The sequence below is a fragment of the Pichia membranifaciens genome (genome assembly GCF_001661235.1).
Source record: "Pichia membranifaciens NRRL Y-2026 unplaced genomic scaffold PICMEscaffold_4, whole genome shotgun sequence".
In the NCBI taxonomy this organism is placed as follows: Eukaryota; Fungi; Ascomycota; class Pichiomycetes; order Pichiales; family Pichiaceae; genus Pichia; species Pichia membranifaciens.
In genome coordinates this window covers 26,423-52,283 of record NW_017566985.1, presented here as the reverse complement: position 1 = coordinate 52,283, position 25,861 = coordinate 26,423, and the positions used below count along the sequence as shown (strand labels likewise).

At 49.1% G+C, this 25,861-nt stretch overlaps 12 protein-coding genes across 12 annotated transcripts; 5 read left to right on the top strand and 7 right to left on the bottom strand.

The window, feature by feature from the left end:
• Positions 1 to 1,386: 1,386 nt before the first annotated feature.
• PICMEDRAFT_27578 (hypothetical protein) lies at positions 1,387 to 4,483 on the top strand (the record flags this gene model as incomplete). Its single annotated transcript, XM_019162503.1, has 3 exons — positions 1,387 to 1,478; positions 2,236 to 2,308; positions 3,764 to 4,483. Coding segments are annotated over 3 exons (885 nt in total), but the record flags the coding sequence as incomplete, so codon positions are not given.
• Positions 4,484 to 4,848: 365 nt separating this feature from the next.
• Positions 4,849 to 5,507, top strand: PICMEDRAFT_16819 (hypothetical protein). Its single transcript, XM_019161350.1, has one exon. It carries the CDS (start codon positions 4,912 to 4,914, stop codon positions 5,368 to 5,370), a length of 459 nt encoding a protein of 152 aa, XP_019016626.1. The 5' UTR covers positions 4,849 to 4,911; the 3' UTR covers positions 5,371 to 5,507.
• A 248-nt stretch (positions 5,508 to 5,755) lies between these two features.
• On the top strand, positions 5,756 to 8,253 carry PICMEDRAFT_59195 (hypothetical protein; the record flags this gene model as incomplete). The annotated part of the gene is made up of 2 exons (XM_019163348.1): positions 5,756 to 7,019; positions 7,898 to 8,253. 2 exons carry the CDS (start codon positions 5,756 to 5,758, stop codon positions 8,251 to 8,253), a joined length of 1,620 nt encoding a protein of 539 aa, XP_019016625.1.
• Positions 8,254 to 8,468: 215 nt separating this feature from the next.
• On the bottom strand, positions 8,469 to 9,178 carry PICMEDRAFT_16818 (hypothetical protein). Its single transcript, XM_019161349.1, has one exon. The coding sequence runs from the start codon at positions 9,044 to 9,046 to the stop codon at positions 8,480 to 8,482; it is 567 nt and encodes a 188-aa protein (XP_019016624.1). The 5' UTR covers positions 9,047 to 9,178; the 3' UTR covers positions 8,469 to 8,479.
• A 500-nt stretch (positions 9,179 to 9,678) lies between these two features.
• Positions 9,679 to 10,743, bottom strand: PICMEDRAFT_34329 (hypothetical protein; the record flags this gene model as incomplete). Its single annotated transcript, XM_019162876.1, has 1 exon — positions 9,679 to 10,743. The coding sequence occupies one exon, from the start codon at positions 10,741 to 10,743 to the stop codon at positions 9,679 to 9,681; it is 1,065 nt and encodes a 354-aa protein (XP_019016623.1).
• A 686-nt stretch (positions 10,744 to 11,429) lies between these two features.
• PICMEDRAFT_34840 (hypothetical protein) lies at positions 11,430 to 12,179 on the bottom strand (the record flags this gene model as incomplete). Its single annotated transcript, XM_019162909.1, has 2 exons — positions 11,430 to 11,873; positions 11,949 to 12,179. The coding sequence occupies 2 exons, from the start codon at positions 12,177 to 12,179 to the stop codon at positions 11,430 to 11,432; spliced, it is 675 nt and encodes a 224-aa protein (XP_019016622.1).
• Positions 12,180 to 12,914: 735 nt separating this feature from the next.
• On the bottom strand, positions 12,915 to 13,406 carry PICMEDRAFT_34744 (hypothetical protein; the record flags this gene model as incomplete). Its single annotated transcript, XM_019162905.1, has 1 exon — positions 12,915 to 13,406. One exon carries the CDS (start codon positions 13,404 to 13,406, stop codon positions 12,915 to 12,917), a length of 492 nt encoding a protein of 163 aa, XP_019016621.1.
• Positions 13,407 to 13,768: 362 nt separating this feature from the next.
• Positions 13,769 to 15,498, top strand: PICMEDRAFT_16811 (hypothetical protein). The gene has a single exon (XM_019161348.1). It carries the CDS (start codon positions 14,161 to 14,163, stop codon positions 15,295 to 15,297), a length of 1,137 nt encoding a protein of 378 aa, XP_019016620.1. The 5' UTR covers positions 13,769 to 14,160; the 3' UTR covers positions 15,298 to 15,498.
• PICMEDRAFT_34936 (hypothetical protein) lies at positions 15,408 to 15,788 on the bottom strand (the record flags this gene model as incomplete). The annotated part of the gene is made up of 1 exon (XM_019162913.1): positions 15,408 to 15,788. One exon carries the CDS (start codon positions 15,786 to 15,788, stop codon positions 15,408 to 15,410), a length of 381 nt encoding a protein of 126 aa, XP_019016619.1.
• A 1,168-nt stretch (positions 15,789 to 16,956) lies between these two features.
• On the top strand, positions 16,957 to 17,709 carry PICMEDRAFT_73031 (hypothetical protein; the record flags this gene model as incomplete). The annotated part of the gene is made up of 1 exon (XM_019164365.1): positions 16,957 to 17,709. The coding sequence occupies one exon, from the start codon at positions 16,957 to 16,959 to the stop codon at positions 17,707 to 17,709; it is 753 nt and encodes a 250-aa protein (XP_019016618.1).
• A 499-nt stretch (positions 17,710 to 18,208) lies between these two features.
• On the bottom strand, positions 18,209 to 23,572 carry PICMEDRAFT_19754 (hypothetical protein; the record flags this gene model as incomplete). Its single annotated transcript, XM_019162138.1, has 3 exons — positions 18,209 to 19,183; positions 19,796 to 19,967; positions 20,265 to 23,572. Coding segments are annotated over 3 exons (4,455 nt in total), but the record flags the coding sequence as incomplete, so codon positions are not given.
• A 503-nt stretch (positions 23,573 to 24,075) lies between these two features.
• PICMEDRAFT_16808 (hypothetical protein) lies at positions 24,076 to 25,645 on the bottom strand. The gene has a single exon (XM_019161347.1). It carries the CDS (start codon positions 25,543 to 25,545, stop codon positions 24,169 to 24,171), a length of 1,377 nt encoding a protein of 458 aa, XP_019016616.1. The 5' UTR covers positions 25,546 to 25,645; the 3' UTR covers positions 24,076 to 24,168.
• Positions 25,646 to 25,861: the final 216 nt, after the last annotated feature.

Here is a 25,861-nt window from a genome sequence, read left to right as displayed (position 1 = left end):
ATGCTCGACGAGCTTCTGTTTGGCAGCGGCTGGGACAACGCCAACGCCCGGGCCAGCGACAGCGCCAGCGCCAGCGCCAGCAACACCAAGAACTCCTCCGGCGACGAGCTGGGCCGAGACACCAGCGACGGCGAGCTCGACCCCAAGTAGCATGTATACTATACGACTGTGTATCTTTGTACTCTGACCCGCTTGCCTTGCCTGGTCCTCCTCGGTGTGCCCTGCTTCGTCTGTGTTTGCCTCTCCTGCAGCTGCATCTCATGCACCAGCCGGACCCGCCGCGCATGCAGCACCTTTTTGTTTGTTCATTTCTTCCCTCCGAGGCCATTCATGCACCGGGGCCGGCCGGCGGCGGCGGCGGCGCCCGCAGAGAAGCCCACAACGCCCACAACGCCCCCTCCTCTGCCGGGCCGCCCCAGCACGCGGGTTGCCGACCACGCCCCCGGACACGGCACGCACACCACAACCACCAAAGCCAACAGCCGCCGCCATGCTCTGCCACGCGATGCGCTGTCCGCCGTGGCGTCTCGCCCGCCGGGCCCGCCCCCAACGCCCCATCCGCACCGTCACGAACCGCCCGTGCAGATCTCCGCCGCCGGCATCGCCCGGCCCCGCCCCCCCCGCCGCTGCCGCCCGATGTGCCCACGGCCGGCGGCAGCCCCCACCGGCCGCATCCCGGCCCCTCCCCTGGGCCCCGGCCGGCGGCAGCGTGCCCGGATACGCAGCTGCAGACCGGCGGTGACACAAAGCATGGCCATTCTTTTCTTTTTCTGCCACCGTCTCACTTTGTCTTTTCTTCTCTGGACATGGCCTCCCTGCAGCATGGATCCTCCGGCTCCAATCCATGCTTCGCCATCAGGGTCGGGTGCAGGCGCCGGGATTGCGAATTGTTCGGTGCTTCCCCGTGTGTGGGTGTGGGTGTGAGTCGTTGGCGGGTATTGTTGGCTGGGGTGTTTGTTCTTCTGCTCGTCTGTATGGTCGTTTTCGTTTTCGTTTTCTCTCGTGGTGCTCCTCTCGTGTTGGTGTCCGCCTTCCGCCCCCATTGTTGTTTCTCCACGCACAAGAGGCCGGACGTTATCGTGGCCATTCAGATGTTCGTGCCAGCCTAGGGGCACCAGTAGTAGTATCTCCCGTTTTTCTTTTTCTGCTGCAACCCGGGTACCTTTCCATGGAAAACTGCTCCTAGAAGAACCCCTCCACAGCAGGCACACGCTACTCGGCCCTTTGACGCCCCCGCACGCCGCCCTCTCTACATCCTTACAAGCTCTCCCCGTCCACCGTTCCCTGTCCCCAGCGTGCTGTGTCTGCGTGTGCACACCCCACGGCCATGTTGAACTCGCAATATCTTCCCCTGGGTTCGGTGCCACTACGAGACAACAACAATGACAGCAGCAACAGCAGCAACAGCGGCAGCAGCACCGGCAACAAACACCCCAGCAACACGAACGATACGAAAAACAGCAACACCCCCAAGATTAGTGACCCCAGCAGCACCACCGACGCCAGCACCGGCCTTGCCGCCGCTGCAGAAGACGCCAAGGAAGGCGACGGCGCCGCCCCCAAGGACACTGCACACGGGTCCAAACACACGCAGTCGTCCAAGAGAAAGACAAGACACAAGAAAAGACCGGGCCCGGCGCCCATGAGCAGACCCTCTGCCATGTCCCCGAAGTCGAAACCGGCGGACTCTGACCTGGCGGACCTAAGCTCAAAGGACAAGGACAGCCACCACCCAGACACCGACACGATGGCGGACATTGGAGAAGTCCCTCGGACTGCTGCCATCCCGCCCACCTCTGCCGCCACGCCAGCCCCCACGGAACTCCCCTCCTCCCATTCAAAACCGCTCCACCAGCAGCAACTCTCCCATATGCCGTACTCGTCCTACCCGTCCCATGTCTTCTCCCAGATGAACAACAGCACCACGGCGGCCCCGCTAGGAATGGGCCAGTTCCCACAGCTGGCACACAATTTCGCAAACGTCTACCCGACACCAGGGACCTCCGTCTCCGCAAACTATAGCAGCTTCCCAAGGCTGAACTCGATTTCCGAAGACACGGCTTATCAATTTGGAAGCCGAAGGAACTCCATCTTACACAACGTGGACATGCAGTCAAACCCGTCAATCGACATGAGTCTCTTCCCATCTAGCTTCCATCACATTAGCAGTACCTCTACCAACGGCAACACCGGCACTGGGAGTGGTGAGTTTAGTATTGCCAGCAGCGGAAACAGCAACAGCAACAGCAATAACAGTAACAACAACCACAACAATAATATTAGTAGTAGCAACACCAACAATACAAAAGTGGTGTTCAACTCAATACCCTCTAACAACAGCTCCATGCCATTCCTTTACGGAAATACCATGTATCCAAACGCTCCTAGCCAGTACGGCTTTTTTGATCCGTCGGTCCACGACTACTCCAGAGACTACTCCTTGTCATCGAACAATAACACCATGGCTCGGAATTCGTCTTCCAACCTTGCAGTGGGACAAAGCTTCAGTAGCTTTGGAATGATGCAACCTTTTAACCCAGATAAGTACCTCAATTCAACAGCAACAGACCACCTGAACTCGACCCGAAGGTCAAGTGAGCAATCGGATTTGTATCTCGGATCGAAGGCACAGCTTCCGACAAAGCCAATGTCAGCTCCTTCGACGAACCGGAGTTCCGTGAATTCATCTTCCAGGAACGGAACAAGCAGTTCTATTGCCCCTAATGCTCCTAATATTCCAAATGGTCCGACTTTTTCTAACCATAACAATTTTCAAACTTCATCTCCAGCGCATTCGATGCTTCCAAGTTCCGCCAACTCTAGACAGGGCAGCTTTTTCTTAAGAAAATTCCCGTCAACAATACATCTGCCTGAAGATTTGAATCCTGCAGATCTCGACTCATTTCTCAAAAGAGATAGCAGCGGTATTCAAGAGATCTTTGACCCATTACAGGCAGGTGCTTTGGATCAGTCTAACGATGCAGCTGTTAATGGCAAACTCCCAGAACCTCAGGCGAAATCAAGAGCAAACTCCATTTTCCAACTTTCGTTCCCATCAAGAGCTAGCACCTCCTCTTTGAGTCATCTTTTTGGCCCCACATTGAATCAGCCTTCTTATCCACCTTCAATCGCAGTACCTCCAGTCGCAGTAGCACCACAACCGCAACCGCAACCAGAGCATGATACCCAACCGTCTCCACAAGATCAATCTAAAACATCGCAAATACCCCAACATTCAGGACCACAACGACAACCACAGATCCCCCAAGGAAGCAAACAGTCCGCCACTGCTCCCTTGCACAACATCAAACAACCTCATCAATTCATGTTACAACATCAAGTTTACCCGCATTTGTTTGTCCAACAACAACAACAGTACCAACAGTTGCAAATGCAGCAGATGCAGCTATCACAACAGCATCTTTATTCTCAGCATCAACCACATCAGGCTCCGCAACTACTTCAACATCAGACGTCCCCACATCAAGTTAAACCATCTACACCTTTGTCTACTCAAGCACGCGAATCACTTGAGAGTAAAGATGATAATATGGATTTGAGTTCCACTTCCTCCAGAAAGAGAAAGAGAAGCAAGAAATCAGAATTGAACCAGGAAAACATCACGAATCAAGAAAGTGAAGAAGGACCTGCGAAGAAAAAATCACCGAGAAAGTTAAACGGTGACAATAGTATACAGACGAAGAAGCCTGAACATAACCAGCAAATTAAAGTAAAGAATAAACGTGCCTTGGACGAGTATGAGGAAAAGAAGTTGATCAACTCAAATTCCTCTTTGAAACGTGATGATGGCAGGCCTTTAGTCGGTGCTACGAAAGTGGATCAACTTATGCTAATTATACAAGCTAGGCAAAAGGGTGTTTGTGGAAACATTGAGCAATCCGAAGATGGCAACATAGACGAAGAAAACATACTACCTAATCCTATTGAATTGGTAGGTGGGGTTGAGAAAACTTCACTCAAAGGTGACAAGAGTCATCAATGCAAATACTGCCAGAAAAAGTTCACTCAGTCCACACATCTCGACGTCCATCTTCGATCACATATGGGTGTGAAGCCTTATAAATGCGAATTTTGCGACAAGAGATTTACCCAAGGTGGAAACCTAAGAACACACATGAGGCTACACACGGGTGAGAAACCGTTCAAATGCAACATATGTGATAAACAGTTCAGCCGGAAAGGTAATCTCCAGGCGCACCATTTGACACACGACAATAGCAAGCCCTTTATTTGCAAGTTTGACGGGTGTAACAAAGGGTTCACGCAGTTGGGGAACTTGAAAGCACACCAAAACAGGTTCCATTTAGATACCATCAATGAACTGTTTAACAAGCTCGCTCAGTTGGGAGAGGGCATTGGGTCCTACGACAGTCTGCCCAAAAGTGAGAAGGATCTTCTAGATTACTTTTCAAGCTTGTACAAGAACCTCAACAAAGGTATTAAGGGACGTGGCAAGGCTCGCAAGGAGACTCTCGAGCCAGATCAGGGACAATAGCCTGATCTTTGAAACTTTCCCAAGCCGGAGTTAGGAGCATAGAAGACATGATTGTAGTAGTATTCGGCAAGAAAGCCACGTGAGGAAGTAGCGGCTAATCACAGTGTAATGTATTGTTATGTACCGGGTTGCATAGCTTTCAATCCATATTTATATATCCATATATCGACCTATCTTTCAGCTAAAGATTGATTTGTTTTCATAATCATGGCGGTAAAGTTTGTGAAGCCAGTGCACCAGGAACAGAAATTTTTCATATGGCATAATTTTTTCTCTCCCCTACTAGATCTTTTTCTCTCCTGGCCTTGCAGCTTATACCTTTCAACACAGAACGAGATCCCTGAGAGCAGACTTATCGGAGAAAAGACAGGTCGGCGCCATATCAGACAGCGAAAATGAGTAGTGTTGAGAAGAAAGAAACAAATAATGATGTGGACGTAGAAATGTCCGATGCAGGAGTGAACGGAAACGGAACAACTACTGTTAACGCAGATGAAATTGCAGTTGATAACGAAGAGGACGACGTTCAGGCAGATCGTTCCAAGATCACACTCCTTCCAGGTGCTACAAGTGACGGATTTGCAGCCTCATTCCAAATAACTGATGAAGACCATACTTTGGGTAACGCATTGAGATACATGATAATGAAGAATTCGGAGGTCGAGTTCTGCGGGTACTCCATTCCACATCCTAGTGAAAACAAGCTGAATTTACGAATCCAAACGTATGGCGGGATGACTGCCGTCGAAGCATTACATAAGGGTCTGGATGATTTGTCCGACCTCTGTTCCCATGTGGAAGAAGTGTTCAGCACGCAAGTGGCTGCCAAGGACTACAGCATCGAAGAACCATGATTACGGGAAAAGTTACCCTTTTCTTATCCCCTCCTCCCCCGATGGGCAACTGACTCTTTGACAAACTTTTGTCAATTATATATAGTTTCTTCTCTATTCAATGTACCATAAAGATTCAATAAATCGAATAAAATATAAATATAAATTTAATTCAAATAAAGTAAAACAAAATAGAATTAAATACGATTTAATGCAAAATTCAACAAGAAAAGAAAAAACATGAAAATTTTTCTCGCAGAATTTTTTTTATCTACTACTTAAATCTTGCTGCCTTTTTTTCTTCACCTATTTCCCCCATAATCTTCTTCTTCTTGTAGGAATTGCATTTCGGTTTTTTTCTTGAAAATATCGCAAAACCAACAATTAGACATAGACTAGAGCAATAATGGGTTACGAGAACGATAACAGAGGATCTTTCAGATCATACGGTGGAGGTGACAGAAGCAGATTCGGTAGAGACGATAGACAAACTGGTGGTTACGGTGGCGACAACGGTGGTGGTTACAGAGGACGTGGTAGCTTCAGCAGGGAAGACCGTGAACTTGGATCTGGCTTGCAGAAGCAGGACTGGGACCCTAGTTCTTTACCTAAGTTTGAGAAGAACTTTTACAAGGAAGACCCCCAAGTTACTGCTAGAAGTGACGACGAAATCGCTGCATTTAGAAAAGAGAACGAAATGACCATTGCTGGTCACGATATTCCAAGACCTATCACTTCGTTCCAAGAAGCTGGTTTCCCAGATTATGTTTTGAAGGAAGTTTTAGCCGAAGGTTTCGAAAAGCCAACTGGTATTCAATGTCAAGGTTGGCCAATGGCTTTGTCTGGTAGAGACATGGTTGGTATTGCGGCTACTGGTTCTGGTAAGACTTTGTCTTACTGTTTGCCATCGATTGTCCATATCAATGCTCAACCATTGTTAAAGCCAGGCGATGGTCCAATTGTTTTGGTCTTGGCACCAACCAGAGAGTTGGCTGTTCAAATCCAAAAGGAATGTTCCAAGTTCGGTAAGACTTCCAGAATCAGAAACACCTGTGTTTACGGTGGTGTTCCAAAGGGACAGCAAATAAGAGACTTGGCCAGAGGTGTTGAGATCTGTATTGCTACTCCAGGTAGATTATTAGACATGTTAGAAATGGGTAAGACCAACTTAAGAAGAGTTACCTACTTGGTTTTGGATGAAGCTGATAGAATGTTGGATATGGGTTTTGAACCTCAAATCAGAAAGATTGTTGACCAAATTAGACCAGATAGACAAACTTTGATGTGGTCCGCAACTTGGCCAAAATCTGTTCAAGGCTTAGTTAGAGATTACTTGAACGACTACATCCAAGTCAATGTTGGATCATTAGACTTAGCAGCATCCCACAACATTAAGCAAGTTGTTGATGTTTGTACCGATTTTGAAAAGAGAGACAAGATTGCCAAATACGTCGAGACGGAAATGGCTGATGAAAGCTCCAAGATTATCATTTTCTCATCCACTAAGAGAAGTTGTGATGAATTGACCTCATATTTGAGAAGTGAAGGTTGGCCTGCACTTGCTATTCATGGTGACAAAGAACAAAGAGAAAGAGACTGGGTTTTACAAGAATTCAGATCCGGAAAATCTCCAATCATGGTTGCTACCGACGTTGCAGCCAGAGGTATCGGTACGTATTGAAAACAGCATACATTTATTTTTACTAACTTTTCCTTCTTCGTTTTACTTTCTTTTTTCGTTTTTCCGTTCCTTTTCTGGCTAAGAGGAACTATGATCCTCATAGCTTACTTGTTTTAATAGCATGTTTTGTTATGAGGATGAAGGGATAGAAAAAAACCTACAGAGCAAGTATCAAATTAAGGGGATCTGCTGACAGTTTGATTGATACGAGTATAAGCGTTGTTAATGTTTTATTGGCGACTTATATTTGGCTTCTCAAGATTCTGTCTTCAGCTCGTTATTTTGTTTCTTACATTTACTTTTTAATTGATTTTCTAATGCTGCGCATTTTGAGTCAATCAAGATCTAAGACGGAACTAAATGCTGTATTAGCTTTTATGTTGTTATTTTATTGCATGAACATTTGGGAAATTAGAATTGGGAAATTGGAAACCTTGGGACATTTGGGACATTGGACATAATACACGGATCATTATATAAACATGCAATATCATATAACACATTTATAGCTGGCTAATATAAGCTTTTTTTTTTCTTGATGAACTCATAGATTTAAGGCATGGAAATTGGGGAGACATTTTGTTCAGTACATGTCTGCTTTTTCAGACCATGGAGCAAATGTCGAGTAAAAGGTAAACTAACGAAATAAAGTAATGGTTGCATTTCTCACAGAATGGTTTGAAGTGCAGAAGGGTGCCCTTATTTGTAGTTTGATGTCTGTATTGGGAGCAGATGAGGAGAAAAGAAGAGAAGAAAGTTATGGGAACTGAAGCCCTTGATGGAGATTGAATGGGCTAGTTTCTGTGTTGAAGCGCAATGATACTAACATTTATTTTTTTCGAATTATTTTCATTTTTTGTTTTACAGATGTCAAGGGTGTTACATGTGTCATGAACTACGATATGCCAACTAATATTGAAGATTACGTGCATAGAATTGGTAGAACTGGTAGAGCAGGTGCCAAGGGTACTGCCATCACTCTATTCACCAGAGGTGACAATAACCAAGCGCACGATTTGATTGTTATTCTCAAGGAAGCCAACCAAGAAGTTTCTCCAGAGTTACAAGCTTTGGACAAGAAGCAATGGGGTAGAGGCGGAAACGGTGGAGGAAGAGGCAGAGGTAGATTCGGTGGAGGAAGAGGTGGAAGAGGTAGATTCGGTGGAAATGGTGGTGGTAGAAGCGGTAGCAACAACGCCCCATTAGGCCAAAGAAGATATTAACTCTGAACTTTTGCGAACGAAGGAAGGCAAAAATATGGATCGATTTCTTTTTGTTTGTTTTTGTTTATTTTATTCCTTTTCTTATCAATTATCATTAGTAGTGTTTCGTCTATTAAAATATACTATAGTATTCGTTTTTACAAAGAAAAATGCAGGAAGGAGGAGAATTTGGTTATTTACAGTGACAATGGAGTATTATGAATTGAACGGCTAATGGAGCTAACAGTCACTTGTTTTCCTTTCTGACGGTATCCGCCTCGAAATGCATACGTGGGAACATGTATGCGTAAAACTCCTTGTATTCTTGAAGCTGCAAGGCGTCGAAGGGATTATTTCTAGTCCAGTAGATGAGTGTTTTAGCTTTTGAACTCCCCTCTATGTTTTCGAATAGAGGGAAGAGCTTGTTATTTTTGTCATTGACGATGGAATGGTGGACTTCCTGCTCCTTGGTGTCGCGATGAACGATATCTTCGATTCTGGAGGTCAATTCATCGGCTTTTAGTTCCACGACTGAGGTTTCGCCGTAGTTCTTGTCCAAAAGGGCCTGGCACTTGGTCAACAAAGGGCTTTCCAAATACTGGTCTGCCATGATATCGTTGACCTCCATGGAATAGACCATTTTCCAGTACTGTTCGTTGTTCATGGGCATGAAGTTTTTTGGACCGAACCAGTAGCTGCCCTTGACGGGCTGGCCCTTGTTGGCCGGGTCCAAGAGGGACAACTCGCGGGCCAACTGGATCTCCACGTAGAGCGGGTTTGAGTTTGGGTGGTAGAAGTAGGTCAACTCCCGCATGCCGGTCAACATCAACGCGGAGCCGCAGGTGAAGGAGCTGAGCCGGACAAAGGCTCTTCTGAGGGTGCCCACCGTGGAGGGGTATTTTCTAAAGGTGGTGACAAAGATTAAGAAGCCGACACTTATCTGGATCCGGGCCATGGCCGAGCGGGCCAAGAGGGCGTCGTGGGCGGGCGCTAGCGGGCCCCATATGAACAAATTGGGAGAGGCGTATCTGAAGCAATGTTTGTAGAAGGACACGAGCGGCGAGTCGTCCGGGTCGGAGAGTTTCCTGAACTGGAGCTTTGTTGAGTCTTCCGAGCTGATCTGCACCATTGTTGTCCGGAAGAGGTGGAGGAGTGGGTGGTTACGGAGAAGAGGGATTGGGCAACGCCGGGCAGGTCTAGCAACGCCGGGAGCACGAAGGATAGGTTGACGGAAGTTCAAAAAGCATCACCGCACCTGCGCTGCCTATCCGCGCCGGGGCGGGGGTTGGAGTGGTAAAATCATGTTGCTGGCAGGCAAGCAGAGAGAGTAGAGAGTAGAGAGTAGAGCGTAATCGAGTAGAAAAGTACAAAAGAAGATATTTTCGTCATACACATAGATAGATAGATGGATGGAAGTTCGTTAGGTTGCGGGGGCGGGGGCGAGGCTCACTTGGAGGTGTCCAAGACCATTCTGCCCAAGATCTTGCCCTGCTCCATCATCTCGAAAACATGAGGCAACTCGGAGAGACCCACCACCTTGATTGGGGACTTGACGAGGCCTCTGGAGTAGAAGTCCAAGGCCTCGGAGGTGTCCTGTCTGTTTCCGACGTAGGAGCCCTTGATCTGGATGGACTTGACGACGGCGTCGAAGACCGGGGTCTTGACCTGGGCGCCGGCAGGCAAGCCGACGAGGACCACCTTGCCCAAGATCCGTGCGTACTGGCAGGACTGGGCAATGGCCTTCTCGGAGACGGACACGTTGATGACACCGTGGGCACCGCCGCCGGTGGCGTCGACAATGTCCTTGACAATGTCCTTGGACTTGGTGAAGTCGACAAACACCTCTGCGCCGAGCGACTCGCACAACTGCTTCTTGTCGTCGCCGCCGTCGATGGCGAGCACCCGCAAGCCCATGGCCTTACCGTACTGGATGGCGAGGGAGCCCAATCCACCGCCGGCACCGGAGATGGCGACCCACTGGCCGGCGCTGAGGTCGGCGGTCTTCAACGCCTTGTACACCGTCACACCGGCACACAAGATTGGCGCCACGCCGGCCATGTCGGTGCCCTTGGCGATGTGGGCGGCCTGGATGGCGTCTGCGGTGGCGTACTGCTGGAACGAGCCGTCGTGCGTGTAGCCGGACAAGTCTGCCTTGGGGCAGTTTGGCTCGGCGCCCTGCTCGCAGAACTCGCAGCCCATGCACGACCCGTTGAGCCACTTGATGCCGGCGAGGTCGCCGATCTCGAAGCTCGTCACGTTCGAGCCCTTGGCGACCACCACCCCGGCGCCCTCGTGCCCGCCCACGAGCGGAAGCTTCACGTCCAAGGGCCAGTCGCCGTGCCACGCGTGCAAGTCTGTGTGGCACACGCCGGAGTAGAGCACCTTGATGAGGATCTCCGTAGGCTTAGGCTTAGGCACAGGGATCTTCTTGTACTCGATCGGGCCCCCGTTCTCGTAGAAGATGCACCCGTACTGGGTTTCTGGGATTTCGTAGGTTGTTTCTGCAGACATGTTGTTTGTGTAGCCTTGGAGTAGCTGTCAAGTGCTGAGGCTAGTGCTGGTGCTACAACCAGACAATTGACTCTTCTGTGTGTCAGGGAGGCGCCACCACATCTGCTGCAACAGAGGCAGACCCGTCTCCTCTTATACTGCCCTGCTGCTGCCCTGCTCCACCCCCTCCTCTCCGTCTCCCCCCCTCGGGCCATCGACCAACCACACCACTGCTCGCCCCCCGAACCGGTGGACTCCGCCACCTGCCCCGACACACCCCCACCTCGCGCTAAGCCCGTCGCTGGGGGTGGCGGCACAATCCCCGGGCCCCGGGCAGGCCACGCGGGCCACGCCCGCGTGGGCCACGGGTCTCGGAGCACTCCGCCCCAGCGCCGCCGGACCGCAAAGAGGGGGTCTGCTTGTGCTGCCATTGTACCCCGTCGGCGCGCCGGCGGAGCGGCGGAGACAAAGAGGGGCAGCGGGAGGGGGTGTCACGTGCGACGGTGCTGACGTCATGCCCGTTGGGGCGGCTCATCCAGTCTCTGGCGGGGTCCATGTTCGTGATCGTGTTGTTGGGTGCTGGGACATACACAAGGCTAGACGGGGTGGGGTACGGTGCTATCCAGGGGTGAGCGCCGGGGTCGGGCCCGGGCCCGGGCCCGGGCTCGGGCCAGCGGGAGCGGAGACTGTCGTGTCTTCGCAGCGGCTCACTGCTGCTCGTTCTTGGCATAGAAGAAGTTGACGGCATAGAGCTCCAGGCCGTGCTTGTGGGCGTACTCGGTGGCGCCCGAGCCAGGCACGCCCGTGCCCCAGCAGGGCCGGTCGGCAGGGGCGTCGGGCCGCTTGCCGCGCTGCTGCTTGTACAACAAAAACACGTAGCGGTGCAAGCCGGTCTTCGGAGGAGGCCCGGGACCCATGTAGGGAACAAGTGCGTCGCCCTGCAGGTCCACGGTGGTCAACTTGTCGCCAAAGCTGTCGATGTCGTTCTTGCCGTCGGCGGTGGTGGGAGCAGGGGCGGTGTCAGCAAGGGTGAAGTCGTTGAGCTTGATGTCGCGCACCACGTAGTGGCAGAACTCGGACCACTTGTCGTCGCCCTTGGTGGGGGCATCCGGGTCTGTGAGAACCAAGGTGAAGCGGTCGTCGGGGCGGATCTGGGTGGCGGCGGCGGCAGGGGAGGCGGCAGGGGCGTCGGCGGCGGCGGCGCCGCCGCCGCGGGAGCCCTTGACGGGGCTCTTCTTGTGGTCGTCCGAGAGGTTGAGGGTGAAGTGGACCACAGGCTTCTCCTGGGTGTCGGCCACCTTGAGCGTGTTGCCCATGGTGACCTCCTTGTCGCTGTCCTTGTACTGGATCATCAAGAAGCCCTTCGGGGTGAAGTGGTCGTCGTGGATGACGGTGGGGATCACCTCGCTCTTGTACAGCGCGTCCTTGATGGAGTCGGAGATCGTCACGAGGCCCATCATGCTGGTGAGTCGGAAGCGGTTGGTGGTGGGGCGGTTGAAGCGGTGCGCAAGGGTGCTGCGGGTGCTGGGTGTGAGTCGGGAGAATCCAAAGTCAATGCCACTGCTAAGGGGCCGCTTGTATACAGCTGTGTGGCTGAACAGTCTCGATCGAAGTGGTTGTGCAAACAACGTGTTCAAGGACATAGACCGGAGGGAGGATGGGAGGAGTGCTGGTCGGACAAGCTCAAGAGACGGTCAAGAGAGGGCTTGTGCGGGCGGGGAGGGCAAACTGAATCAGGAAAGGAGATCGGCTGCCTGTGCTGCTGCTTTTGCTGCTGCTGCTGCTGCTGCTGTGTGTCCGCGGACAGTCCACCGGGCGGTTTTCTGCCGTCCTGTCGGTGCTCCGTGCCGTCTGCCCCGTGCCGTCCCCGTTCTCCTTCTCTGCCTCTCCCGAGACCCCCCTGGCGCTGGTCCTGGCGTCTGCGGTCCACGCCGCCGTCACCCAACCCTCCCGACCGAGCCGTTGCACGCAGACAGCGCCAGCGGCCGCTCCCCTCGTCTCGCCGCGGAGGCGAGACCAGACCCGGGCCGGCCGCCTCGCCGTCGCACCTCACATGGACACGCAGGCGGGTGGCGGCCCCGTGGGCCCACACGGATCCAAGATATACGCAGTCGGGGTTCTTTCGCTATAGACGCTAGCTAGCTATACACACACGTAGACAGGCCCGGCGCCGGGCCTGAGCCGGCGCCGGCTCAGGCCGAGATGAACCTCGTCTTGTCCCACACGTCGTCCTGGATGAAGCAAATCATACTTCGGCTGCCCGTCTGTAGGAGCGGGTGGCTCGCCACCACGTTGATGAAGTGCTCCAAGCCGTGGCGCCGCTCCTCGATGAACTCGGGGCTGAAGCGGTTCGAGTAGCTGAAGATGGACTTGTCCGGCAACTTGGGGATCACCACTCTCGACGTCTCGTTCTCGAGAATGCTGCGGAAGGAGTAGAAGTCGCTGTACCTCCTTCTCACCTTGGAAAACTTCTTCTTAAACGCCGGGATGTTGGTCCTACACACTATCTCGTAATCCGTATACATGTTGGACGACTTGCTGCCGTGCGTGATGGGGTTCTTCACCTCGATTTCCAAAAAGTTCTCCGGCTCTCCGTAGAGTTCATCGAATGTCTGCTTGTGCTCCTTCTTGCCCCTGCCGTCGGTCACCTCGCTGAACGAGATGAACGGGTTTGCCGACGTCATATCTGATCCTCACGGCCGTGTCTACGCAGAGAGAGGGGGCACAAGACTACTTGCACACCACCACCTACACCACCACCTTCACCACCACCAGCCTTCAAGAGGCCAGTCCGCCAGAGATCTCCTTTCCGTTTCGGGCTGGGACAAAACGCAGGGCCTTTGCACAGCCGTTTTTCGCGCCGATCGTCCCAAATCCGGGCAGAAGAGGGGGGAGGGACGAAAGAAGGGCAAGGACGGCCCCTGGGGGACAGAAACAGAGTCCAAGAAGAGCGTGTCTGTTCGGACCACATCGCCTAGCCAGGATGGGGAGTACGGCAGCAACAGTAGGCGTGGCGGCAGCAGCAGCGGCGTACGTAGTAATGGACTGCTCCGGTGAAGAAAGGCTGGCGACCGGCCCTGTGTTTTTCTCCGTTTTTTCCTCTCCCCTCTGGTGTGGGCCATCTTAAGGCCGATGTCACCGAGTCGCCAGACCAGGAGCCAACAACGGTCAAGTAAGACGGCCAGGGAGCAAAGCGATACTGTCGGCCTGAAAAGCATGAATGGTGCAGCCGGGAATCGATCGGAGTCCCTCGACGGAAACCTCGAACAAGGCATGAGACGAAATAACGGCAGTGAGAATAGCGCTGGAAATCGTCATGAGAATAATGCCGGCGTCGGTGATGAAGTTCTCGGCGATCGTAGCAACAGGGGTCTCGTCCAGGACCAGCGGTTCAGGCTGCAGGCGGACTCGAACAGACCAGGTAACAGCACACAAGCCATGGAGGATACCTTTGGCGATGCACGGGTGAAGCAAGAGGAGAGCGAGACGGGGCTGGTACGGGGAGGAGCAGAAGGAGGAGGCAGTGCCAGTAGCAGCGGCAGTGACGAGAACAGCGGAAACGATAACAGCAAAGCCAGCGGCGCCGGTGGACAGCGAACGTCTAGTTCTGGAATGGCGTCGCTGGACGAGATGGATGTCAATACAATAGGAGAGATACCAGACCTGAGCGGAGATAATAGCACCAAGAATAACAGCAATACCTCATCAAGTAATTTTGACAATGAACATGGTGGAAGACACACCGATATTAACGACAGGAATAACGACAAGAATAACGACGAGATGGTGGATGAGGAGGACGATGGCGAAGAGGAGGACGAGGACGGCGACGGCGACGGCGAAGAAGACGAGGGAGACGAGGACGAAGAGGACGAGATTGGGGACGACTACGAGGACGACCTCGAGGACGACCTGGACGAGCCGTCTGGGGCGTTTGCTAACGTGGCACAGGGCCTGGTGGGCAAGTACAAGAACTACATGATGCAGTACTGGCAAAACACGATCGATTCCATCGAGCGTGACGAGCACGACTTCAAGAACCACCAGCTCCCCTTGGCCCGTATCAAGAAGGTGATGAAGACGGACGAGGAGGTAAAGATGATTTCTGCGGAGGCGCCGATCCTCTTTGCGAAGGGCTGCGACATCTTCATCACGGAGTTGACCATGCGTGCGTGGATCCACGCGGAGGAGAACAAGAGACGCACGCTGCAGAAGTCGGACATCGCCGCTGCGTTGCAGAAGTCGGACATGTTTGACTTCCTCATCGACATCGTGCCCCGGGAGGAGGAGCGGCCGAAGCGCAAGAGCCAGGGCAACCTCATGGCCCCGGTCGTGAACCAGCCGATGCAGGCCGACCCGAACGTGCAGATGCCGGTTCCCATGTCCGACGAGCAGCTCTACGGCCAGTACCAGCCGCAGGGTTTCTTCCAGCCGCAGCAGCAGTACCAGGAGGGCGCCGGCGGCGGGCTGCCTGAGGACGTGCAGGATCCGCTGGACCCGGGCGCCTCGCAGGACGACAGCCGCTACTACCAACAGCAGCAGCAGCAGCAGCAGCAGCAGTTCCAGTACCAGTGAGCCGCCGGCCTGTAGTATATGCTCCTAATCTGTTTACAGTTAGAATTGCTTTGTGTATTAGTATAAAAGTTGCACCGCAACGCTATATCAGTCTAGAGAACACGCGGCGTCTACTCGACCTCCGCAACAACCTCGATCTCAACGAGGAACTGCGGAGCAGCCAACTTGGCAATCACACACGATCTCGAAGGCTTTGTCTTGAAGTACTTGGCATAGACACCGTTGACCCTGGGAACAAGCGCAGGGTCCGTGACGAACACCAAGGCCTTGACCACCGAGTCCAAAGAGCTGCCCGCGGTCTTCAACACCGTCTCTAAGTTTTTGATCGCAACCTCCGTCTGCTCCTCGACGCTCTCTGGGACCTTCCCGTCCGCATCAGACCCGACAGAGCCCGAGGTGTACACCATGCCGCTCTTGGTCACGGTGCAGGCGTCCAAGATCGGAGACGCCACAGGAAGTCCGCATTCTGCCCACGTGATAACTCTGACCATTGTTGCTGTTTAGTTGATGTTGCTGTGTTGCTGTGTTGCTGTGTTTCCACTGGCTGCAGAGTCTTCCAGAAGAGAGGAAGATACAACTCACAACAAGAAACGCAACAACAGCAATCACCCGCCTTTTCAACCCTTCGTTCTTCGTCGTCAACGGCTGCCTCCTGGCCCCTGCCTCCTCGGAACTCCCACCCGCTTATCAGCCCGCTCTCCCCCACCACCGATCCGGAAATAGGCGCGCAACCCGACCCGCCGGAACACGCTCCCCGCACACTTGTATGGTGAGAATGAAGGGAACCTTGTGAGTGGTTGCGATTAGGTAATCATCTTCCATGTGAGACAAAATCAATTACGAAACATGGTGTAAAAAGGGCACAACAATTGTCTTAGGAGAACTCCATCCATTTTACAATGGCAATTTTTGAGAGACCTCAATAAAAAAGGGCCTTTATCGTTATATATATAATACTGATATCTAGTTGATTACCACATACTAGACAGAAATGCGCAAAAATAACGCCTCACCTATGACGGACGTTGATGGCTCATCATTCATCACCTTATCCAGGATGAATTCTGATGGATTGTTAGAGAACGAAACAAAAAAGAAACAATGATTCAATTCAACCAACTCTTGATTTATTATCCTCCAACGAAATGTTGAAAAAGGCTCTCAGCAGCGCAAATGATCGTTACTATATAGGATCAAAATCCGCACCTTGCCCTTTCGGTATTGCTGTCGTCTCGCGCTTTTCCATCCTGTTTTGTCCGATAAACCAACTTCCCGCACAGACGCAGGGTGGAAGGCGGATTTTGTGGTGCGGGCGCCGACAGCCAATGGCAGCGCGGCCAGATGTCAGCATGGCCACAGACAGTGGTGCAGTTGCCGCATCGGGAAGGTACGCCCTGTCTGCGGGGTGTGGTGAGCTTTTCCAGGCAGGTTATAAGAAACTGCGATGTGCACACCTATCACCACCAGAAAGGCTTCTGGTCACGGCAGCGTGCCACACGTCTTCTTTGCTGCCCGCCTCATTTCCCGTTTTCTTTCTCTTCTCCCTTCTGCGCCCCTGCTCTCTCTAGGCTACGTTTCTGTTTCAGTTTACAACCGAGACTTAGATATTTTCAGTTCCCCAGGATAACCACACATACAGACACACACACACAGACAAAGATGGTGTTAGTAGAAATCTCAGACAAAGACCAGTTTTCGGAACTCACGTCGGTCAAGGACAAGCTCATTGCGCTGTACTTCCACACCCCATGGGCGTCCCCCTGCATCCAGATGAACAAGGTGATCAGCACGCTAGCAGACTCCGACCAGTACAAATCCACCACCTTTCTCGCCATCAACGCCGATAGCTTTCCGGAGATCTCTGACTTGTTTGACATCACGGCGGTGCCTTACTTTGTGCTCATCAAAAACGGAACGATTTTGAAGGAGCTCACCGGAGCAGACCCCAAGGAGTTTGTCAGCGCCTTGGACACCTTCGGGGACAGCTCCCAGGCTGCCACCGCCAGCAGCAACGCAGACCCTACGGCAACTGTCTCCACGGCAACCCCGGCGCCAGCTCCAACGATCCAGCAGGAAGAAACGCCAGAGCAGTTGAATGCAAGATTGGAGAAATTGACCACCGCAGCCCCAATAATGCTGTTCATGAAGGGCACTCCCTCCGCCCCACAGTGTGGGTTCTCCAGACAGATGGTCGCCATCCTTAGGGAGCACCAGGTGCGATTCGGCTTCTTTGACATCCTCAAGGACGACTCTGTTAGACAGGGCTTGAAGGCCTTCAGCGACTGGCCAACCTTCCCACAGTTATACATCGGCGGCGTGTTCCAAGGCGGGTTGGACATCATCAAGGAGAACTTGAGCGACGATGACCTCTTTTTCGAACACGCCCTCGAGGAAGCAAACAGCTCAAAGTAATGAATATACTACTAGTCTCTAATCTATATTTAGTAATTTACAAGCTTTTCAAATATATTTATTCCCCCCTACCTCTAATCTCACTCCCATTTCAACTCCAAAGTTTTTCCTTTGCTTTTCCCTTTCCCGTGTAAGACTACTTCATGAGATCGTCAAACTCGATTTCTGCTATAAAGCCCAAGAGCACTTGTAGTCTCAGATACTAGAATAGCTCGTTCACCACCGCCGAATCATCACTGAAAAAATCGTCATCATCATTTTCCTCGTTTCTCCCACGTCCTAGCTTATCTCCGTTATCTTCCTCATCACTATCCTCCTCGATCGGATCGGAATCAAGCTCACCTCCGCTAAATTCATCGGCCCCATCAGTGGCCTCGATACTGTCAGCAGCGCCAAAGCTTTTCACTCCAAAGTATTCGTCCTCTGCAGACTCTGAGCCAGCCCCAGCCACATGGCCTGAGGCTTTTTTTGGCCCCTCATCATATTCGTCCTCCTCGTTCTCTTCTTCATTATCTACCTTGAATTCATCGTCAGCGGTGATAGAATTTGTGAACTTTCCACCAATTCTCTCCATTTTCAAAATATTCTGCCCTTTGAGGTACCTTTGATACTTGTATTTATAACTGGACAATATATTGCTTTGGTAGAACCCGTCAATGAGAACCGTTTCGAGTTGGTTCAGATGCGCATAAGCCTTAGCTGATACCATGCTCTTCTCTCTCTTTTTCTGATAGTCGAAAATTTCGTTTTGAATGGTGTGTAACTTTTTCCTAAGTTTGGAATCCCTACTGAATATGACACGTTTTTTCCCACGTGAGCTGGAGTTAAGGGGTAGGTTGCCTTCACCCTGCTCTTTCAGAGATTGACAATGAATCCGAAGCCCAAAACAATTATAAAACGAAGTGTTTTGTAAAACACTTGAGTTGCCATAACCTCCACTTCTTTTCACCATATCATCAGATATGCTGAGTATATCCATCAATCGGTTCAAATCGTCGCAAATTGGAGGGTTTGTTAAAGAGTAGTTCTCTAAACAACAAAGATTGAACCGGGTCAAGTGTGACATCACCTCACTACTAACATTATCAACTGTGACAACATCGCTCTCAACTTGGGAAACATCTATCTTGATATTGTGTCGTTTCCTGAAATCTTCAAACTCCTCTTTCTCATGCTTTGTCCCATAAATTATCTTCCCTATAGAATGAAAAATATCGAGCCCTGTTTCTTTACCATCAATGGAGTCCTCATCGTAGTCTTTGGCTACGCCGCTCTCATACTGAAATTTAAACCAAAATTCTAGCGTATTTATTGCGTTGCGTAAATCTCCCAAACTGGATAGTCTTTCTACCTGTAGCTCTATCACTTTATTTTTCTTTATCCCCTCCAAACTGAGAGCCCTGCTCAAAGCCTTTTTCAAGAACGTCTTAGCAACCTTATTAAATCGTACTCGTTTCCATCCATTATTTTCATACTGCATAAGCTTGTAGCCTAGCACTGTCTCCACCTTTACCGTATTATCTATGGTAAACGATGTTCCGCTGCTCCAATTAAGGTCATTTTCTATGTCATATTCGGTGATGCAAATAATAAGAGGCGGTAATTGAAAGTTTGAATCCGAATCAAGCCACGATTTGATCGCTCTTTGAAACGCTACATGCGTCTCTTTATGAAAAATGTTGGGCAATTCCTCAATAACCACACATTTCTCATTAAAACCAGTCAACATCTTGCATTGATCCAAAAATTCACCAAAATATGTGACTGAAGAGTTTCCACTGTGGGAATCTTTGAGAATATTAAAGTCAACAATAAAGTCATCGGAACTATCAATTGAGGTCCCATATGTATCACTTATTTCAGACCCTACCACTTGCTGTTTCAACAGCTCAATCTTACTTTTCATTGCCGAGTGGGCCATTAGTTTTACAGATGTACTTTTCCCACTACCACTTGGGCCGGAAACTATAAGTACTTTACTGTCTGACTTGCTGAAAACTAGTTCATCGATTTCCTTCCTCAAGTCTTCAAGTTTTCGCTTATGAATGCATAAATCTACTATACTTTTCGGTTTGGTTTCATTAACCCAGATGTCTTTATTATTTATGTTTTGTGCCTTTCTTACTTCATCTATCTTTCTTCTCTTTGTTCCTAAAATATTTTTCTTTTCAGTAGCTTCAAAATTGAGATCCTTCTTCTTTCCATTGAAAACTGTCTCATCAAATAATCGCGTTCCTTCTGTTGCGGGTTTTCTCTTACTTTGCGAATCTAAATATCGTTCCACAGGATTGGCTTTAGACTTCGAATCCAGATATTCAGAGTCCTCGTTGTCGGTCGCAATGTCACTACTGCTAGAATCGATACTATGTATTGTCAACTTTTCATTGAGTGTGGACATAGTCTCAACTATTCAGGGCCTTCGAAAATTGGGAAACAAATTTTACGGAAGTAAACTGGTGCTAGTCGTAGTAGTAACACAGAGCTATTTCTAAACAAAATCATGAAATTTTAAACAGGTTTACGTAATCGCTCATAAACCATCAATCATACTAAACGCAGAACGTAATGCTTCCTTTTCAAAGAAAGGACCAAAAGAAGGAGTAAGTGCTTTGTTTTGGCTCCACCAACTAAAATCACTTTCCAATCCCAAAGGCATTTTAGAAGCTGAATCAAGACTTGCTTTGTGTAGCTTTGATGTATGCTCCCATTTTTTGGCAGCCACATCGGCACTCTCGACAATCTGCTTGGGTATGCCACACATTGTAGCCACGTGCATACCAAAAGAACCATTTGATTGTCCACTTTCAAGCTTGTACAAAAACGTAATCTTCTTTGATTCAGAGTCAACTAAAATTGACATGCGCAATGGAGTAATTTTTGGATGGTTGACAAAAGATTGCCCGAGATTTGCATAGTGAGTAGCAAAAAATCCGATTGACTGAACATGAGTAGCAAAATGGTGCAAAACAGATTCGGCAATAGCAAATCCATCACTCGAAGAGCCTCCTCTACCTAATTCATCCAGAATTATCAAGGACCTAGGCGTGGCTGTATCTAACATCTTCTTTGTTTCCAGCAATTCTACATAAAATGTTGATTTCCCTTGCATGATGTTATCATTTGCACCTAATCTGGTCATTATAGAATCCATGGGCGTTAATCTTGCACTTTCGGCAGGTAAAAAGCAGCCGACTTGTGCCATGATTGTGGCAACACACGTCATTCTCAACAAAGTTGACTTACCCGCTGCGTTTGCACCTGTCAACAATCCCATGCTGTTCTCATTATTCAATCCTAGGGCAATATCATTAGGAATAAAATCTTTTGAATTAAGAATCCCAGAGCCGGGAATGAAACATGGATGTCTCAACTGCTTGAAATCTAAGAACGAGTATTCATTGTCAACAATTTCCGGTCTGCAAACAGGAAATCCAAGGGCTTCGGATGCTCTAGTCAATGAGACCAAACAATCAATTTTACCGATAGTAGAAACTATTTTCATGCATTTATCATAACTTTTATCGAAATTGGAATAAATCTTATCTTTTAAGTTCAAACAGATAGATTTGTGCAATTCTCTGAGTTCCATTAGCTGCTTCACTAAAGTCTTAACCTCTGGTGACCAATACCTTTTACACTTGGAAGTAGCAGCCATCTGTTGCCAATCCCGAGGAATTTTGCTAGCTAGTTTGATTGGTACTTCAATCAAATAAATTTCTTTACCACTATCTTTGTAGCAGATTTCACTGTTTTTGTATTCTGTTTTATATTCCCGCAGTAAATCTGAAAGTTTCTCTTCGATTTGGGATATCTTGGCATTGCTTTCATCGAACTCTTCATCAACGCCACTCTTTGGGACTATGATGTCCTCATTGATCGCCAAATCCTTATCAAACTTATCATTCCAACTTTCCAAAAGCTCATCCAATTCTAAAATAGGAAAATCAACAATCAACTTTTTTAGCATACCTTGAAGGCTGTCGACGCCGAATTTATTAAGCTCGTTCACTAATTCAGAAATCACTTGAAGACTGTCAATCACTCTAACAAAATCCTTTGCCTTCAAGATTTTTGAATGTATTCTTGTAAGCATTCTTTCAACATCCACTATTCCCTTAAGTTTAGATTCAATCAGATATTTCAGATCGCCGTCATTTAGTAGTAGTTCTACAGAATCTAATCTTTGATCAATTGCTGTCTTATTCAATAGCGGGTGGATCACCCAGCTTTTGAATAATCTTTTACCAAATGGAGTCAATCCTTTATTGAGTATTTTGAACAAGGTACCACGGTCTGACTGGTCAAAAGAGTTATTGAAAATTTCCAAATTTTGTAAAGTCACACCATCCAATCTCATTGAAGAATTAAGTAATTTCTTGCTGAATGGGTCGTATTCGCCAAAGTTTCCCATTGAAACTATGTTCTCATCCAACTTCAGTGATCTTAAATACCAAAAGATAGCGCCAAATGCAGAGAATGCCAAGAAGTTTTCCTTTTCGTAATAGCTTTTCAGAATTTCAGGGGTTTTCAAATCATAAGATGAGTTAAACTTTGACAACTCGTCAACCGTCTTCTCATGGCCCCAGAATTCAAGATCCGGTTTTATGAAATTGAACGAAGCATTTGGGTTAGAATTGAATTTCAAGATTCTCAAAGTTAGCAAGTCTATTTCATTTTTAGACACTAGGACCTCCATTGGGTTAATTTGTGAAAGTAAAGTTTCAAGCTTAGAACATTCAAAGTCATCAACAAATTGTAAAATTTGGAAATTCCCTGTGGAAACGTCGACAAAGCAAACTCCAAAAACTTTAGTGTTGTTTTCATAGTCAACTGTTTCTTTGATAGCAAGACAATATTTAGACATTTCATCGTCCAATAGATTCTCATCAATCAAAGTACCACATGTTAGGACATAAGAAAGCTCTCGTTGGATAACCTTCGACTCCTTGGCATCCTTAGCCGATCCATTCTTCTCTCTGATTTCTTTGGCTAGCAGAGATTCCTTTTGGTCGACCTTTGCAACTTTATATCCAGCATCTATAAATCGTTTTGTCCACAAATCAAATGACATTTCAGGGATACCGGCCAATCTCATATTTGCTCTACCTGTACCAGCCAGCTTCAAGTCGAATTTCGAGTGTGCAACATCGGCATCCTTTTCGTACAACTCGAAAAATTTACCCTTCTTGAAAAAGACGATTGTATCCCACATTTTTGACTTTATTGACCAATACTGCTTTTCGAAGGCCGTAAATTTGAGCCATGCGGATGATGGAATATACAATGTTCTAGGGTCGTAATTTGGATCGGATTCCAAATTACCGTCGGCATCCTTGACATCAATCAACCAATGGTACCGTTCCTCATTTTCCTTGTTGAATTTTTTCTGTGGTGTCATCGAAGCACTCATTTGTCTAGGTTTGCTCGAAAGGATGTTGGATAAGTTGTTTATCTTCCTTGTGACGACAGGTTTGGCTTCTTTCGTTTGCTTTGAAGCCTCATCCTCCACAATATCGTCCTCATCATCATCAACGACAGTTTTGTCAGTCAGCTCAGTCAGCTCGTCTTTAATCTCGCTTTTGTCATTGTTGGCATCATCGTCGTCACTTTCGTCACTGCCACTGTTGTATTCATCTTCATCATCCTTATTTTTTGCCATACCCAAGTCGAAATCCTCGTCATCAGCGTCATCCCACGCAATGACTTTTCTTTTCTTTTTTGGTTTGACAATGTCCCCATCCTCCTCCTCATCCTCCTCATCTTGGTCTGACAGTTCGGAGTAGTTGACTTTCCGGGATCTGCGAGCCGCCACGGGAGAAGATGGGATGTTTTTCATTGCAGTTTCATTTTCGGTAGTTGGGGTCACATTTGCGGCATCAACATCGTCACTTTCACTTCTGCCTTCCAAATCTAGCTCCCTCGTCCTCTTTCTTTTCAAAGACCTTGGTGTCTGTGGAGCTTTTTTCTTCTTTTCTGTCTTGTCCTCCTTCTGTTTTGCATCCCATTTCGTCTTCAGGGATGCTGTCGAGGGTTTCACGGTAATATCATTAAGTGAGTTTTCAGGAGTTATGGAGTCAACAGAAGAGGCTGGTGGTTGTTCGGGCTTAGCTACAGGCGCCGTCTGCTTTGATGGCTTTTTCGAGAAAAAGGACATCAACGACGCCTGTTTCAGTTTCTTCACGTCAGCAACCATCTTTGGCTCAATTGAATAACTCTTGTTTACTTAGTGGCAATCAGAGAACTCCTGACAAGAAGAGCAAAGGTGGGCCACAATGCTCAACAAGAAATCTTTACCCCAGGGAGAGAAAAAGCACTTAGGAAACCCCTTCTTGTGGAATAAAAGGCCTGCTGGAAAGCAGAAGCGATACGCCTACGCCAAAACGCGTCACATCCTCAGTTTTCCCGCTATCTTTTTACATTCTTACTCTAAGCTGCTGTATTTACTTGCACACGCGTGCATTACATAATCACCTCATACTTCAAATCTTCTCCGATTTGCTTGCTTGGAAGGACAAAGCTGTTCAAGACCAGCACCTCGTCCTTGACCTGGACGTTGGAACCGAGAATGGTGATGTTTCCAGAATCTCTGATCCCAATGACCTTGAAGTTCTCGTTTGTTTCCAGCAACGCCTTCATCTTGGACGTCCCGTTCTTTCGAATGAGCTCGTTGATGCTGACCAAGTTCAGGCCTGAGCCTTCGATTCTGGTCCAGTTGCCTATTTTGCAGTTCTTGGAGATGATGGAGTTCTTGATGATGGCGTTGTTTCCGATCTCGACGCCGTCCAAGATGATGGAGTTGACGATTCTGCAACCCGAGCCAATCACGCAGTTTTTCCCGATGGACACGTAGGGCCCGATTTTGCAGGTTTTCGTGTAGTTGATTTTCGTCGACTTGTCGGCAAACACAGGAGGGTTGATGTTGATCGACGGCTTAGTAAGAGACTCACTCCGTTTGGATTGGTAGATGAGGTCAAGGTATAACTCGTTGGCAACGATGGCATCGGCCGGGGTCTTGATTGTCTTCCAAAAACCCTTGTAGTTGTAGACATAGGTCCGGTTCAGGTCTGGAAGTTTCTGTAGAATATCACGCTCAATGGACAAGGTATCCTCGTCAATGAACTCAAAACAGTTCTCGTCGTTGGCCTTCCTGATCTTCTCGATCTTGGCGTCCGAGAGCAACTTGAAGACGTTGGTGTTGAACAAATAGATCCCGCCGTTGATGACACTCGAGATTTTCGACTCCGGCTTTTCGACATAGTGGATCACCTTGTCGTTCTCCTGCGGGTCTGCGACAATCAAGCCAAAGCTCGTGTGGTAGGTCGAGTTCATCGTCAACATCAAGTCGTAGTTGTAGTGGTCTAAGTTGACGCCAAACAAGATTGCGTCCGGCGACTTCTTCCCCTGCTTGGAAGACGTTTTGACATGCTCGAACTTCTCGATCATCTGGACCAGGGGGAAGGCGCAAATGATGTCGCCGTGAACCAACAGAAAGTTGTCAGAGGCGTTGTTTCTGAGAACCTCGTCCCTGAACTGGTACAAGCCTCCCGCCGTGCCCAATGCCTTGAACTCCTTCAAATACTTGATCACGCAGTTGACGTTCGAGTAACGCAACCTGGTGTTGTAGTCCGTGATGAAGTCCTCAAAGATGAAGTTCTCGTAGAAGCCAATGAGCAGGATCTCCGTGATGCTCTCTATTTTGAGAATCGCATCAATCGTATGAGCCAACAAGGGCTTGCCTGCTATCGGGAATAGGTACTTGGACTGGTCGAGAGCCAAAGGTCTGAAACGGGTTCCCCTCGAAGGTCCTCCAATAAGGATGACGGCTTTAGATGTCATGGTTTACGTGCTGTGTGAATATGGTGCGCTGTGGTTGACACCAGTACGCGGTGTCAGACAACAATGATGCACAAGCAACGGCCTCTACCGCCCTTGTGGCGACTCTGACAGGCACATATGCTCCACCTTCTCTCACCTTATTAGATAACGGAAGCTGTGGAGCTGAACAATGGGCAGCCGTGCAGGCAAAAAGTCCCGGAGTTCGTATTTTTGGGTCGATCGGCGGAATTTTTTTTTTCTGGGACGGGGAAGGAATCTGCCGTTTGGACATGAAAAGTTTTGTTCGAAAAGGACTCCAGATGAAGGAGCAAAGAAG

Excerpts from the sequence above, each read along its gene's own strand:
- PICMEDRAFT_16819 (XM_019161350.1), top strand. The coding sequence starts at position 4,912 with ATGAGTAGTGTTGAGAAGAAAGAAACAAATAATGATGTGGACGTAGAA.
- PICMEDRAFT_16818 (XM_019161349.1), bottom strand. The coding sequence starts at position 9,046 with ATGCGGGAGTTGACCTACTTCTACCACCCAAACTCAAACCCGCTCTAC.
- PICMEDRAFT_16811 (XM_019161348.1), top strand. The coding sequence starts at position 14,161 with ATGGAGGATACCTTTGGCGATGCACGGGTGAAGCAAGAGGAGAGCGAG.
- PICMEDRAFT_16808 (XM_019161347.1), bottom strand. The coding sequence starts at position 25,545 with ATGACATCTAAAGCCGTCATCCTTATTGGAGGACCTTCGAGGGGAACC.